Source organism: Ambystoma mexicanum, chromosome 2q (genome assembly GCF_040938575.1).
Source record: "Ambystoma mexicanum isolate Mex_15411 chromosome 2q, UKY_AmexF1_1, whole genome shotgun sequence".
In the NCBI taxonomy this organism is placed as follows: Eukaryota; Metazoa; Chordata; class Amphibia; order Caudata; family Ambystomatidae; genus Ambystoma; species Ambystoma mexicanum.
The window spans coordinates 3,519,531-3,535,933 of NC_090924.1; the positions used below are offsets into that span (position 1 = coordinate 3,519,531).

Sequence of the window (16,403 nt, forward strand, 5' to 3'; positions counted from 1 at the left end):
CACACATTATCTTCTTATAGAGTGCTGAAGGGGTTGCCAGCAGTACCCTTGTCCCTCCCTCCTGAGCTCTCACTGTGTTCGCCTGGTGTTACACCACTTATTCAGCATCTCTTTTGCCTAACCTCAATCCCTGCATCATCTATGCTTGTGCATATTGGAGTGAACTGACTTATATTGACTTCCTTGTGACCTGTGTACCTGACTTAATATACTATTGTTTTCTTGGGTTCATCTGCCTTCTCACTGCATTCGCCTCTCACCTGCCTTACCTTAGTCAGTAACCTGTCACCGAGGCCAAAAAATTTAGTTCATGTGTGTTTTCTGCATTTGATGCTATAGTTCTGTTCCCCCTTCTTCTATGAAAGTCAACTGTGTGCGCTTTTCTCTAGTCAGAAATTAGGCTTTTCCCCCTTTTACATGAAAGTCAAATCTAGGTGTTTTGTTGCAACTGCTGCAGTATTTAGAAATGTTCTCTCTTTTGTCTTTGAAAACTTAATCTGTGCACTTAAACAATTGCTACTGTATTTAGAATTTAGGCTTTTCCCCCTTTAACATGAAAGCCAAATCTAGTTTTTTTTTTGTGTCAACTGCTGCTGTATTTAGAATTGTTTTCCCTTTGTCTTTGAAAGTCTAATCTGTACGCTTTCCCAATTGCTGCTGTATTTAGAAATTAGGCTTTTTCCCCCTTTTACATGAATGTCAAATATAGGTTTTTTGGTGGAAACTGCCGCTGTATTTAGAAATGTTTCCCTTTTGTCTTTGAAAGTCTAATCTATGCACTTTCACAATACAATTGCTGCTGTATTTTGAAATTAGGCGTTTTACTGTTTTCCCTGAAAGTCAAATCTGTTTGTTTTTTGCACCTGCTGTTTTTCCCATCTTTGATTTTAACTCCCTTTTTGTGTTTGTACCCTCAGTTGTACGGTGTAACCTAGACCCTACCCCTACTCACTTAACCATGTCTCATTGCTGTGTGGCTTAGTTTGGGTCATGCTCTGTAATTCCTGGCCCCCCTTCCTTCTGTCCATATCCTCCCTCAATGGTGCTCTCAATCTCCCCTATCTTCTCTAATTGATATTCTTCGACCTATCACAGACCTTGCCAACAAGGCTCATTTTCAGCTTCACCTCCTCAGAGGCATTCTTCCTTTCCTCACCGTCCCCCAGAAGCTTAATGTCTTCAGAGCTCTGGTCCTCTCCACGCTGGACTACTGCAACAGCCTCTTTCTCAACCTACCTAACTCCTTTAACTAAGCCAGAATAGGACTGCAAGACTTATCCTTGGCCTCAAGCCCAGGGACCATCTTTCCAGCCCTAAAATTGCTCCACCAGTTCCCAGTTGCTGCAAGCATCAAGTTCAAAATCCTCTGCATCATTCACAAGGCTTTCTGGGGCCTGGGACCCTGCTACATTCAACTCTCTCTCCCTAAAAACCTCCCTGCTAAAGCCATTCGGTCTTCTAGCTCCAACTCTCTATAAATCAGATGCTTCTCCAAGAAGAGAGTGAGGGGGTAGATCTCTCTCCTACGCAGGTGCCTCTCTCTGGAATAGCCTCCCTGTCCCTCTCAGACTTGAGCCGGATCTCCTTAAGTTCCAGAAGCTTCTCAAGACCCTCCTTTTCTCTTCCTCCTCGCTTAACCCTCCGGCACTTCCACCCCTCCCCTCTCCCAAGCACTTCTTTTACTGCAGTTGCACAATCCGAATGTCACAAGGCCTGGTAGGACCGTTTCTGTTTTGTTATCCCTGCCCCCCACCCCGCCAATTTGTCTTTTTCCGCCTTGAAACACATTGGGCTTCTTCTACACCTCCACAGGGCATACCTCGGATTTGTATCCCTCCCCTGAAGTCTTTCAAGGACGGCAACCTTCTCCATATTGCCACTCTTAACTCTCGCTCACCTGTCAAACACTCTTTCAACATCTGCCGCCTTCTGGAGGAACTTGACCTCGATTTCCTCGGTTTCACCGAGACATGGTTCACGGCCAGCTCTGTCACGAGTTTTGACACTCTCCTCCCTGACGGCTACAAGATCCTCACCACGCCCTGGTCCAGCTGTTCTGGAGGGAGTGTAGCCCTGATCTTCCCAGAGTGGATTCCTGCCTCTGTCATTCCTACGCAGGCCTACTTCTCTTTCGAATGCCTCATCAGCAGGCTCTCTCTCTCTCCTAGCATTTCCCTTACTGTGGCTACTATCTATCGGCCACCTGGTCAGATCTCCACCTTTTTCTCTGAGTGGGCGGACCTCTCCTCTTCACTCCTGGTATCAACCACTCAACTTCTCCTTCTTGAAGACTTCAACATCCACCTGGATGCCTCCTGTCCTTCCTCTGGACTCTTTTGCGACCTTTGCAACTCTCTCTCACTCTATATTCTCCCTTCTGGCTCGACTTACTATGCAGGGCACACTCTGGATGTTCTGATCTCCTCAGACCTTCCCCTTTCTGTCCCTCTCACCACTCCTCTCTCCTGGGGTGATCACTTTCTCCTTCCTCCCAGCTCACTCTCTCTACCCCTCAGGCCAAGCCAATTCCATCACTGCCACCCACCTTCTCGGTCACCTGACCCATGAAGCGTGTTTCAGTTAAGGCTTTTGCCGCCACTTTCTCACCCCCCCCTCTTCCTTTGGCTGACACTCACCCTGATACAGCCCTTTCCATGCTCCACTCTGCTATATCTGATACTCTTGATTTTCTTGCCCCTGTCATGAGGATCCGCCTGAAGCCCAAAGCCAAGTGCAACTCCTGGTACTCCTCAGACCTCATCACCCTTAAACGCAAGTGCAGGGTGGCTGAGAGGAAATGGCGTGCTTCATGTACATCGTCTGACAAACTGGCCTTCCGCCTGCTCCAAAGGCAATAACGGCTCTCTATCCGCACCAAGAAGAAAGCCCACATCCAAGCCTGAATCTCCACGGCATATAACAACTTGGTCAAACTTTTTAAAATCTGCAAGGAGCTGGCCAATCCTTCCGCAGTCTCTACCTCTCTTCTCCCCTTCCATGCCCTCTGCACGGCCCTTGCTTCTCACTTAATCTCTAAAACTCAGGACATCCTGTCCTCTTTCTCTTCCTCTCCCCCTCCTCCCTCTACTCCCTGCTCTTCCTCTGGCCCTTCTGCGGCCCCCTCTCCTCCCTCCTTCTCTGCCTTTGCCCTGTTCTCCCCAGACGATGTTCCTAGACAAGTCCGATCTATGAAAGTCTCATCAAAACAGGTTCACCCCTGTTCCTCCAAAACCATCAAGGATCACATTGACTCTCTGGCTCCTGAGCTGGCTGACTTCTGCAACCACTCCTTAGCCACTGGAGTCTTCCCTTCCTCCCTGAAGCTCTCCCTTGGGCACCCTCTTCTTAAGAAACCATCTACCAACCCGTCCTGCCCGGCTAACTATTGCCCAATCTCCATTGCTCCTTTCCTGGGCAAAATCTTGAAAAGCTGGCCATCTCCCAGCTCAGTCCTCACACGCAATCTGTTGGTTGTCTCCATGATCAGCAGTCTGGCTTCAGAGCTGCCAGAAGCACAGAAACTGCTCTCCTGAACATCTGTGAATACCTGCTCTCCTATCTTGATTTCCACACCCCCTGTGTCATCATCTTACTTGATATCTCCTCTGCCTTTGACATGGTCACCCATGCCATCCTGCTCGAGTATCTCTGTGATAACCTGGGGATCTCCGGTCTGGCCCTGGCGTGGATGACTTTTTTCTTTTCTGACAAACCCTCCCAGGTTCAATTTGGGTCCTTCCTCTCCTCTATCTCTATCTCTACCTGTGGTGTTCCCCAGGTGTCTAACCTCTCTCCCTGGATGTTCAACCAATACCTGGCACTGTTTGCCCACCGTATTGCCGCGCTCTGCCCCAACCTCCAGTGCTATGCGGATGACACTCAGCTCATTTTCAGGCTACCCTCAGCCACCTCTTCTCCCTCTCTCATCTCTGACTGTCTGCCTGCTAACCAGGAGTGGTGTGCCACCAATGATCTCTGCCTTAATGCCATTATGACTTAGATTCTCCTCATCGCCCCACCCGCTCCCTCCTTTCCTGTCACTCTCTGGCCGGCCTCTCTTGGCCCTCTTCCTGCTCCTACCCTTGAGGCTAAAAACCTTGGAGCCATCTTCGACTCCACACTCTCCTTCTCTCCTCAAATCTCTGATGGCTCTAAGAAGTCACACTACCAGCTGCACCTCCTTAGTGGTATTCTTTCTTTCCTCTCCTTCCCCCAGAAGCTCACTGTCTCCAGAGCTCCGGTTCTCTCTAGACTGGACTATTGCAACAGCCTCTTTCTAAATCTGCCTGCTCCTACTCTCCGCCCTCTGCAACTCATCCAGAACAGGACTGCAAGACTTGTCCTTGGCCTCAAGCCCAGGGATCGTATATCTGAAGGACTGAAATCTCTCCACTGGCTCCCAGTGGCTGCAAGGATTAAGTTCAAAACGCTATGCATTCTCCACAAGGCCATCTGGGGCCTGTGGCTTCAATACCTTCAACTCTCTCTTCCTAAATGTCTTCCTTCTCGAGCTCTTCGCTCATCTGCCTCTATCTCCCTCAGGGTCAGTCGCTTCTCCAAGCAACGAGTTGGTGGTAGATCTCTTTCTTCGGCTGGAACAGCCTCTCTGCCTCCCTGAAACTTGAGGAGAATCATCTCTGGTTCCGGAAGCACCTCAAAACTTTCTCTTTGCTTCTGATTTTTCTCCTCCTCTCCCCTGCAGACCTCCCGACTGAAACTGCACTGGTTACCTGGCCACCCTCTGATCTTGGGCCCAGGTCCCTCCCCCGCCAGTCACACACACCTGCACTGCCTTCCTGGCAACCCCCACACTTCGGGACTGTTTTCTGTATCTCTACAGTCCCACTACCAGCACTTGACACCTGATTTCTGCACTTACCCTTGCACTTGCCACCTGCTGGCCATACTTTTTACTTATTGTTATTTATTCTATTATCCCATGTACTGCACTGTCTGTCTTCCCTCTATTCCGCCTCCCTTGCCTCGTCACACCTTGAAACACTTGTGTATAGGCGCGTTATAAATGCCATATTCATATCCTATCATATAGGTGCATTATAAAAACCCAATAAATAAATAATTTGATATATGCTCAAAAATACATGCCGTCTCCATTGGGTCAATAACATTCCTGAGTGATTTCTCCTTTAAGCAGCATTGTCACACTCGCGGCCACCACAAAACCTGCTCTTTTTAGATCCAGCTGCATCACCTGTCAGACCACCTTATCCTGTCAACCAGAGGCCCACTTGTCATTTTTGCATAGGGTTTCCCTTGTCTTAAATCTTAAAGTACATGCAGTACTATCCAAACATTCCAAATAAATGAAAACATATGGTTCCACGTGAGGAATAATGAATACACAATAACATAACAAGAATTTTGTGCCAAATCTTTCGACAGTAGTTTCTTTGTCTGCGATGTGAGAGAGAGTCAATGCTGCTTAATTATTTCTTTGGCCACGTGTCCAAGGCCACTAATTGTACCCTCTACTTACTCTACCCTTCAGGGGCTCAAACACTGCATAAACTGCCCATGAAACTTAAAAGTGATAAGATTATACTCACACATAGACGGATTCCAGCATCTCTGACATTCGCGACAGCTCCCCGTACCGCAAGTCTTCACAGGCCTGCCAGAAGCATAGGTTTTCAGCTATAAATAGAAATGCATGTCTAGAATCAATTTTCTGCTCAAAAGGATATTTAGGTTTCAAGTCAAACATTGAATCAATTATGCAACCTATCATCAAATATGGCCTGACAGTTTGAGAAACAGCAGACAATTTTTAAAATCGTGTTTTTGGCATTCTTGACCAATGCATACTTATGTTTAGCCAAAGATGGGATGTCCGACTGTCTAAGCAGATTGATAAAGAGTGAAAAGACACAATGGGGGTCATTACGACCCTGGCGCTAAGGGGTTATCGGCGCCGTAAAAGGCTGCGGCGCCGTTAACCCCTTAGCGCCTAATTACGAGGTCCCTTTGCGGGACCCGACCTGAACGGCTGGTCTGGACCAGCCGTTAAAGTAGGGACCCGCAAAGGGACCTTCGAGGTAATTACGGTACTGCAATTTGCGGTACCGTAATTACCGCCTTCCCCAGTCCCATTGAGCCCTATGGGGCAAAAATGGGAATGGGTAAGGGCCAATGTTCAATGGGCAATTACCACCCCGCCAACCTTGGAATGGGGTGGTAATTCCCCATTGAACATTGGCAGACTCGTTACAACACCGGCAGAAACCATGGTGCTAATAGCGCCATGGGTTACCGCCAGTGTTGTAATGAGGGCCAATGGGTGAGATGTAAATTGCCTTAGATTTGCAAAACCAGCAGAGCACACATTACATGGTATCGCAAATACCAAATCCAAATTAGAAAGTTTCAAAAACTACATTCACATTGATATTTGCAATGCCATCTCTATGTCCTCTTTTGAGCCACAAGAGAAAGGGGAGGAAAGGAATTGGACTATCATCTGCATCCTTGTGACTTGGTAAAAATGAATTAATGGTTGGCGACCACTCATGCTGCTGCAACTCATTGAGCAGTTACCATATGCTCAATGCAGGTAGTACTAGTTTCAAAGTGAAGTTAGGGAGAATTCTCCAAAATGTCCCTTACCTACTGAGTCCCTCAGCAGCTTTGCTGGATTTCTGGGATTTATTTTTTCATCTGGTAAGCGTGTGAGCCTTTTTTTCCCACTCTTACATGTGTTTTGCTGTGAGTGTTTAACATTTTTGTGTTCATAGACTGTGGAGCCTCACCTACGCCATGGGCATCATCCTTATACTGTGTGTTACACAGCAACTTCAGTGCAGTGACTTCCCAACTCCGTCTCCATTATTCTGGGACTGACTACTGTCTCCCAGAAACATGTAAAGTTGCCATTGACTTTATTAGTCTTTTTAATTTCAGAGACCCAGTACAAACTATCTTACATAGAGTTCTGGAAAGGGATAATAGTTATCCCTTTTTGTCTGTTTCTCATGGAACATTGTTTCGTTCCCTTTTCATTAAGATTTGGCTGGTGGCAGTGGTAACTACCCTATCTTTCCTAACGCGGTTATTTTAAATAGCCTTGGTATTGTTTTAGGCTATCTTGGTAGCCTCGAACTTAAACCCCTGACCCATATAGATTTTTATACGGTTCCGGCTGGGTTTAGTCACCATTTCTTTTTGTAAAAGTCTTTCTCATGTCTTTCTCTGCACGCCAAACTGGGGTTGATTACTTTGTTCGCCGTCCTTTCGTCGGCTTCTGCACAGAAGCCCTCCTTAGGCGCCTGAATGTGGAAGGAAGGAAGAATGAGGCAAAGGGGAAACTCAAGACATCAAGGAAAAAGTCAGACAGCATCCCTGTGCTACCAAAAAGGGCATTCCCAAGATTGTCCAAGATCACACCTGTGATCCCTCCACCTGCTGAGGCAGAGTGTGAGGTACAACCATGTGTGGTTGATCAAGTTTCTGAGTAATCAGATCTGGAGGAAGAAACTGTTTTGGTTGGAGATCTAGACCCTGTTGACCATCCTGAGCTGCAGTCTTTACTGGCAGAAGGTGGACCCAACAGGGAAGACTTCAGGAGAGGACAAATAGAGTGTCCTACTCTCGAAGGTCTTCAAAAACAGGCTACTTTTCAACTTGATGGGCAAGAAGTTGGAAAGCATAGGTTAAGCTGGGAAGATGCCTCTTCTACAGTGAACCGACTGAGTCTAATCCCTGGGGACTGCAAAAGAATTGTAGTGCCCCTTGCCATAAGACTCCAGTTCCTACAGTTGGCCCATGAGATACCCTTGGCTGGTCATTTGAGTTTCAAAAAGACCAAGGCAAGGCTCTCCTTATACTTCTACTGGCCAAAGATGGGTTCAGAAGTTGATACATTTTGTAGGAGCTGTCACACTTGCCAAACCTCTGGCAAGAGTGGAGCCAAGCATGTGGCGCCCCTGGGGCCTCTCCCAGTGGTAGGAGTACCTTTTGAGAGGGTGGGCATTGACATTGTTGGTCCCCTTGACCCTCCCACATCTTCAGGGAACAGGTTTATCCAGGTTGTAATAGACCATGCTAGAAGATACCCAGAAGCAATACCTATGAGGACTGTTACGGCTCAGACTGTGGCTATGGCTCTACTTGGTATTTTTCCAGAGTAGGGTCCTAAGGAAGTGATATCCGACAGGGGATCCAATTTTATGTCCCACTACATGCAAGCCATGTGGAAAAACTGTGCTGTCACTTACAAGTTTGCTACAGCCTACCATCTACAGACAAATGAACTGGTAGAGAGGTTTAATCGTACTATGAAGAGCATGATAGTTGCTTTAGAGGAACCCCTTAAAAGAAAGTGGGACCTTCTACTGCCATGCCTTCTCTTTGCTTATAGAGAAGTCCATCAGGAGGGAGTTGGATACAGTCCCTTTGAGCTTCTTTATGGCCATCCAGTCAGAGGTCCATTGGCCCTGATTAAGGACGGGTTGGAGAGTGCTCCTTCCCCCAAGCCAGTCAGAGTCACTGACTATGTAATAGGTCTCCGGAGGAGAATGTCACACATGATGGCAGAAGCTAGTGATAACTTGAAAGCAGGTCAGGCTCTGGTCAAACATTGGCATGACCAGAGGCCAGCATGGTTGAATTTACTCAAGACCAGCTTGTATTAGTTATGGTGCCAACAAGGCAGAGGGCTTTGCAGGACAAATGGATAGGACCCTTCAAGGGTGTGGGCAAACTTGGAGAGGAGAACTATTTGGTGGACTTAGGCAGACCTAAGGAGGCTCCCAGAGTCTTTCACACCAACTGTTTGAAGGCATATGTCTCGAGACCAGAAGTGGGAGCTTTGCTTCTAGCTTCAGCTCAAGAGCAGGAGGAGAGTGAACCTCTACCTGACCTTCTCAGAGGCCAACCTTTGGATGAGAAAATGGAAGGATCAATCTCTCTTCTCAACTGAGACCTGAACAACAGTAGGAGTGCAAAATACTGTTAAATCAGTTTGCCTCCCTGTTTTTCACTTTCACCAGGCTTGACCCCTTGGGACCAGCATGATAATCTCACTGGTGACTGTCTACCTGTGAAAAGCAGAGGTTACAGGATGTCAGAACATGTCAGTTCCCAAATCAAAGGAGAGGTCAACAAGATGCTTGATCTCGGGGTTATAGAGCCATCTACAAGTCCATGGTCTAGTCCAGTTGTTCTAGTACCAAAGGAAGGATCCAAGGAACTGAGATTCTGTGTGGACAATAGAGCTCTAAATGCAGTCACTAAGAATGATGCCCATCCTTTGCCAAGGACAGATGAACTGGTGGATAGACCTGGTTCAGCCAAGTACCTCAGTACATTTGATCTGACGTCAGGCTGTTGGCAAATAGCCCTGACAGACCATGCCAAGGAGAAAACTGCATTCTCAACCCCAGCAGGCCGCTACCAGTTTAAGGTTATGCCTTTTGGACTAAAGAATGCACCTGCTACATTCCAAAGGATGGTCAATCAAGTTCTGAAAGGGATGGAGGACTTCTGCATGGCATACTTGGATGACATTGCAGTGTTCAGCCCTACATGGAAAGAACATATCGATCACTTAGGATATGTTCTGCAGGCTCTTGAGCAGGCCCATCTAGGAGGAGGTGAAATAAGGCCATTGCCTAGCAAAGTACAAGCTGTAGAAAACTGGGCCACGCCTACTACTCAAACCCAAGTGCGAGCTTTTCTAGGTCTCACTGGGTACTACAGGAATTTCATAGAGAACTATGGGACCATAGCTTCCCCCTTGAATGTGATCTCCTCTCCAAAATTCCCAAAAAAGGTTAGATGGAATGAGAAGTGCACTCACGCCTTTGAAAACCTGAAGAAAGCCCTTTGTCAAGCTCCAGTCCTAAGAGCTCCTGATTACCACCAACCCTTCATTGTGCAGACAGATGCATCCAATACAGGTATAGGTGCAGTCCTTAGTCAACTGGATGAGAAAGGTAGAGAGCACCCCATTTGCTTCATCAGTAGGAAACTGAAAGAATCAGAAACAAGGTGAGCAACCATAGAGTGGTAATGCTTTGCCATTGTGTGGTCTTTGAAGAAGTTTAGGCCATACTTGTATGGATCTACTTTCGTGATTCAAACAGACCACCAACCCTTGAGATGGTTAATGCAAATGAAAGGGGAGAACCCAAAACTTCTACAATGGTCAAGCTGCCTGAAAGGGTTTGATTTCACCATTGAGCACAGAGCAGGATGTCACCACCAAAATGCTGATGGTCTCTCTAGGATGTTTTTAACCAACTTGTTTCGACAATGGCGTCATTCCCAAGGCTATCTTCTGGTAGTTGTATTGTAGAGATTATCCAAACGAATTTAACATTCCAAAATAAGTCTTCATATCATTGTATCCATAACATGTGTAATACTCTGTTATGGCTCTCCGGATGCCGGTATGGTTTAAGCTCACGAATCACATGTGAGCTTTTGACTCCTTCACAACAATCGTCCACGGGATTGAACCCATATATATGGTAAACTGCAATGGACAAAACATAACGGGGACAACTAATCATACGAACTTGAAACACACATGTGATTCGTGAGCTTAAACCATACCGGCATCCGGAGGGCCATAACAGAGTATTACACATGTTATGGATACAACGATATCAAGACTTATTTTGGAATGTTAAATTCGTTTGGATACTCTCTACAATACAACTAGCAGAAGATAGCCTTGAGAACGACGCCATTGTCGAAACACGTGTCGGCTGACAGAGGGTGTAAATAAAGTGCACCAATAAATGGACTTTTGAGCATTTTCCTCATATATATTAGTTGAATTGTACATAAGCAATATACATTACCAATCAGGAGAAGCGCGATCTGCGGGTCATTTTCTGTATTATTGTACCCTGAACTGTATGATCTTAAGCAAAGACCCTGTTCCATTGACTTTGGGCCAGGTCCCTTGAATTTGTTTTCCTCACTGTAGTTCCTTTTTCTAGATTGCCCTGCTTAAATAATTTGTTGGTGCTGCTCAATTTCTGCCTAACCTTTGTCTTTCCCTCCCTTTTAAATTGCTGGAGTACCATTTTGCTCTCACTTCATTTTGAGCCTAACTTGTCCAGAATCTATTGGGTGCAGTGTAGTGTATTAGTAACATGATTTTCAACTGCTTGATAATAGTGAAATGTTTAATAACTGATGTGTAAATAAATGTATATTCTTTTACTCAGAAACCTTGAGTCAGTGTCTGTTTGAATCATAGTAATTGCTGTCCTTTGTGTAACTATTGATACTGCTCACTTGCTCTTGAGATAAGTCAGGATGCTCAGCCATCGCTACCACTTTACTGTGTAGTATAGGGTTGTACCGAAGGTGAATTTGTACTGTCACTTGTAGTCTTAATTGTGTGTGGTGTTCCCAAAGGGTACTGCATATAATTCTGCCTAACAAAGAAGTAGGCAACTTTAGGGTTGCAGATAGCTTTCCACCAAGACATCTTAACAATGAAAAAGGAGTTTGTGCATTGTGACCCTATCCCTCCAAAGAATTTCAAATTGCTAATGCAAATGACAGCAAAACAAAAGAGGTGATGGCTGGAAGATTTTTAATTAATCTTAACCTCCGGCATTGCCCGGGGCAACCCTCCAGACCATCATGCTTCACCTGCTAAGCCATTACAAAAGGGGAAAGACCATATGCAAATCAGGCTTGGTCCCACCCCAAAAGGGGCAGGCCAGCCCAAACTGCTAGATTACATAACTTCTGCACAAGACCACAAGCATCCCCAAACATGTTTTGGCCTCCTTGGGCCTCATCAGTGAGAAGCAGCTTGGGTCTGTAGGCCCAGCAGGCACGGGGCCCACGTTTGGGCATGCCCATACCACTTGGAGTGACTACAGCAAAACAAAAGAGGTGATGGCTGGAAGGTTTTGAATTAATCTTAACCTCTGGCATTGCTCTGGGCAACCCCCCAGACCATCATTATTTGCCTGCCAAACCATTACAAACACGGAAAGGCCATATGAAAATCAGTAACGTGGGTGTGTACTTCCTTTTGATATAACGTGGATTGCCACAAGTTTGACCATTAAGACTGGCCTGTCTGGCAAGGACATAGTTAAAGCAGCGTGACAAGCATTCTCGTCATGCAGACATGGACAAATGGGAAACACGCTCGCTCGCGCATGCGCAGGGGATTTTGAGGAATTTGAGGCACAGAAAGGAGAAAATGAATAAAGACTGATGCATTCCTATCTGTCTCTGTGTCCTTTATTTATGGAAGTGCTTTTCCTGCGGCATCATTCTGGATTGCTAGCAACCCTGCACACAAGTGAGACAAGAAATCTGACGACAAAGGTGGCATTGTAACACACTTCCACTCAAAATAATATGAGCCGTAAGCAGCACACTTTGCAAGCTGCAAGTCAAAAGAGGGACTGTTTGCTGCTGAAATGTCTGAAAATCAGCCGAGAGAAAGTGAAAGACGAGAGGATGAAGTATCTGATGACGAAGGGCCCAGTGCATCTGTTTTTCGCCGACCAGGCCCTTTCAACATGGGGGAACAGTAGGCACAGGGACAGCGTTGGGAGAGATGGCTGCAGAGATTCGAGAACTAAATGGCAGCCTATGACGAAAAAGGCTCCAGATAAGTTTTCCGATGGAGCGCTCATAAATCTGGTGGGAGATGAAATTGAGGATCTCATTCCTACCTTCCCACCTGAAGAGTTAAGGGAATAGTGCGCTTAAAAATATTGTTGTACCGAGCATTGGGGCATGTGGTTTTAAGCCTCCATTTCCACTAAAAACCACCAGCATTAATAACCACTCATATGACACCAAAATAAGTAACAACTCACACTTAACAGAGCATGCCCGCCCTCTCCCTACCACTGGTAACATCATGTCTGTTCCCATCAGTGGCAAGACCAGGTGTCACCGCCTTAGATCCCGCACACTGTGTCATGCTCACGACACCACTCTAACTCTTAAACTTGGTACACCTTTACTCGCACCTACTGTATCCAAGCAGCAAGCAGGCATACCCACCACCAACCTGGACATAACAGAGCGCAACAACAGAATAGGTACCAGGTATCCCATGCACATTAACCCTCCAGCCAAACCTAACACTAAGATATCTAGTAAACTGCGTACTGTCTCCAACAATCCTAAACGCATACACAAATATTCCCACACCAATAATACTACGAACCCAGTTGACAACAGCCCTAACCACATGCAGAAGGGTACCCAAAAACACCCTATAAAAGGGGCACTACTAAATGTCAGGTCCCTTGCGGCCCATGCAACTGAAATCGCAGATGTAATTTTGACTAACAACTTTGACTTCCTTGCCGTGACAGAAACCTGGCTGCATGACGCAGCCGGCCCGTCTCTCACCTTAACTATCCCCGACAGCTACTCCATCCTTAGAGCTGACAGAACCAACGCTCGAGGAGGAGGAATAGCCATCATCTTCAAATTTACCCTAGACATAAGACTAGTCACCTCTTCTCCTCTGGCTTCCTGTGAACTCCTCACAGTCAAGTTCCAAACATCTCCTAAACATACTATTACTATCCACCTAATATATAGACCCCCAGTTCCCCCTGGAACCTTCGAAGAAGACATTACATCACTAGTAGTTGAGAATACTAAACCCATGGCGCAAAACATCATCCTAGGCGACTTCAAACTTGGCTACAATGACCCTAATGACCTACCAGCCACCTCCGTAGCCAATGCACTATCAGAACATGGCTTCCTATAAATAAGTACCCTACCCACCCACGAGAAAGGTAGGATACTTGATTGGGTAGCAGACCTAAACTGCAATATTACCTTAAAGGACTCCTCATCACTCGTGTGGACTGACCATCATCTCCTCTCCTTAGAAATAAATGCCAACAACTTAGAGCCTAAAAAGCCCCCTATTGCACCACCTTGTTTGACCAGGAACAAACGCAACATCACAGCTGAGGCTATATTACCTTTGGTAATCCCCACACTCAATGCACTTCCTGCCACAACTGACCTGAATCTGTTGGTCAACACCTACAATGATTCCATGCCCATGCAAAGGCAAAGCCAGAGCACATCCAAACTCCTGGTTTACCCCAGAACTTAAACTACTATGTACAGAAAAAAAGAAAACTTGAGACACTTTGGAAAATGACCCCCTCTACAGAAAATAAAATTAATCTAACCAACATCACTGCCACATATAAAAATGAGATCATCAGCACCAAGAAAAATACCTTCAACATCAGAATAAATCAGGTAGTTTCCGGCACTAGAAAACTATTTAACATCCTAAACGAATTACAAAACCCTAATTCACCGGTAGATACCTGCACCAAGGACGAACCTTGGTGCACCAGCATTCAAAATGCTCTCGCCAACAAAATTAAAGGGCTGCAAGCCAAAATAGCTGACAAACGGCAGCAACTTACTTCTGGCAATTTCACCAGTCCAATCATGCCATCGTCACCACACCTTGACTTAGGTTTCAAATTTAACAATGTATCCATACCTGAGGTACAAAAAATTATAGCATCTCTTAAACCATCTAAATGTAAAGGTGACTGTTGCCCAGCTCAGATCATAAAAGACGCAGCCAGAGATTTATCGCCTTTTATTACCAAACTAATAAACTCCTCGTTCGCCAGCAACTCAGTCGACAGTAACCTGAAACAATCTTGGGTTCTCCCATTACTCAAGAAACAAACACTAGATCTGTCTATACCCACCAATTATAGACCGATCACCACTGCCCCTTTCTTCCTGAAAATCTTAGACAGAGGAGGTGCATACTTGCAAATTCAAGATTATCTAGAGAAAAACCAACTATTAGGAATCCGTCAATCTGGCTTTAGACCCCAGCATGGAACGAAAACCGCCCTTGTTGACCTTAAAAGTCAGATCGACGAACTAAAAGATAAAGGTAGAGTTGCCATCCTACTTCTCTTAGACTTATCAACTAGCCTTCGATCTGATTGACCATAAAACTTATGTAACCACTTGTCATTGGCAGCCCCCTTCTCCAACTCTGCTGTCACGTGGATCCAATCTTTCCTCGCAAATAGGACCATGCGTGTTTTCTCACCCACAGCTGCAGCCGACCCGATCCCCATCACTTGCGGTGTCCCGCAAGGCTCCTGTGTATCACCCACTTTTTACAATATCTTTACAAAGCCTTTATTCGACAAACTGGACTGTCTGGTGTCACCTACACCAACTATGCAGATGACACCCAGATACTCCTAACCTTATCAGGCACCTACGACTCTGATGTCTGCCGGATTAACAAAGTCTACACCATCATTCAGGCATGGATGGCCATACATGGCCTCTGCCTGAATGATGATGACTGAGCTACTCCTAGTCGGCTGACCTAACAACCTGCTGAAACTTAGTCCCAAATACAATAGCATCCTCATTGATGGGAACAACATACCTATTGCCAAAAATGTCAAAACCTGTGGCTTCTACCTCGATGCTAATACTAACCTAACCAAACAAGTAAACATGACTGCCTCAGCCACTGCCTATCCTGGCAAGCTGATCAGGGCTTGCAGACCCATACTGTCTTCCAATAGCTGGCTTATATTGGCCAGAGCACTTATACAGTCCAAACTGGACTACTGCAATGGTCTATACCAACAAATCCAACAAATCCAACAAATCCATAATTAACAAATCGCAGGTTCTGCAAAATAATTCACTCAGAGTGGCATTAAATGTACCTAGAAAAGAGCACATTTCTGTGACCAGAAAAGTGCGCAAATGGCTCTCCATACAAGAAAAAATTGAATTAAAAACCATCTGCCTCACCTACAAAGCCTTGAACCACCAAGCCCCACCTTATCTCACAGATAAATGTACTCTAAAATAATCAGCCAGAATCACAAGATGCCTGGTGGTGCCCAGGTCTAGCCTAAAAAGAGCTGGCGGAGCTAGTTTCCCGGTCCTAGCCTCCCAATTATGGAACACACTTACACAGGACATCAAAACTATTCCTACCTTTCAAACATTCAGTAGCCACGTCATCACTTGGTTACTGAATAAAAACTAGCACCACTCACCTTACACCTGCACCTTGCACTCCCATCCCTAACTGTATATATCATTATCCATGCTTTACGCTGCTATCTTGAAGGTATTACTTGTATTCTGTCTGTATAAACTGTTTAAACTGCATTAAATGTATTATTTGCATCTTGTAACCATTACATTAAGTGTATTATCTGCATCTTGTAATCATTACATTCACTTCAAAGCGCCCTGATACCCCTGGGCCAGGCGCGCTATATAAATAAAATAAACAAACAAGCAAACAAACAAACTGATCGATCATAAAAACATTTCCTATGCACCTTACCTTAATTTTCCTCACTTTTACACAAGCAAAATCAAGCAGCGGGATGCGGCCATCTTGT

The 16,403-nt window shown here is 45.7% G+C and overlaps 1 protein-coding gene across 1 annotated transcript in view; it reads right to left on the reverse strand.

Annotated features, from left to right (window-relative positions):
• RGS11 (regulator of G protein signaling 11) overlaps positions 1-16,403 on the reverse strand; it is a 4,320,935-nt gene that overhangs the window by 493,112 nt on the left and 3,811,420 nt on the right. The window contains exon 14 of the mRNA XM_069646770.1: positions 5,568-5,655. Coding sequence (XP_069502871.1) covers positions 5,568-5,655 — 88 coding nt within the window. The remainder of the gene's footprint in view (positions 1-5,567; positions 5,656-16,403) is intronic.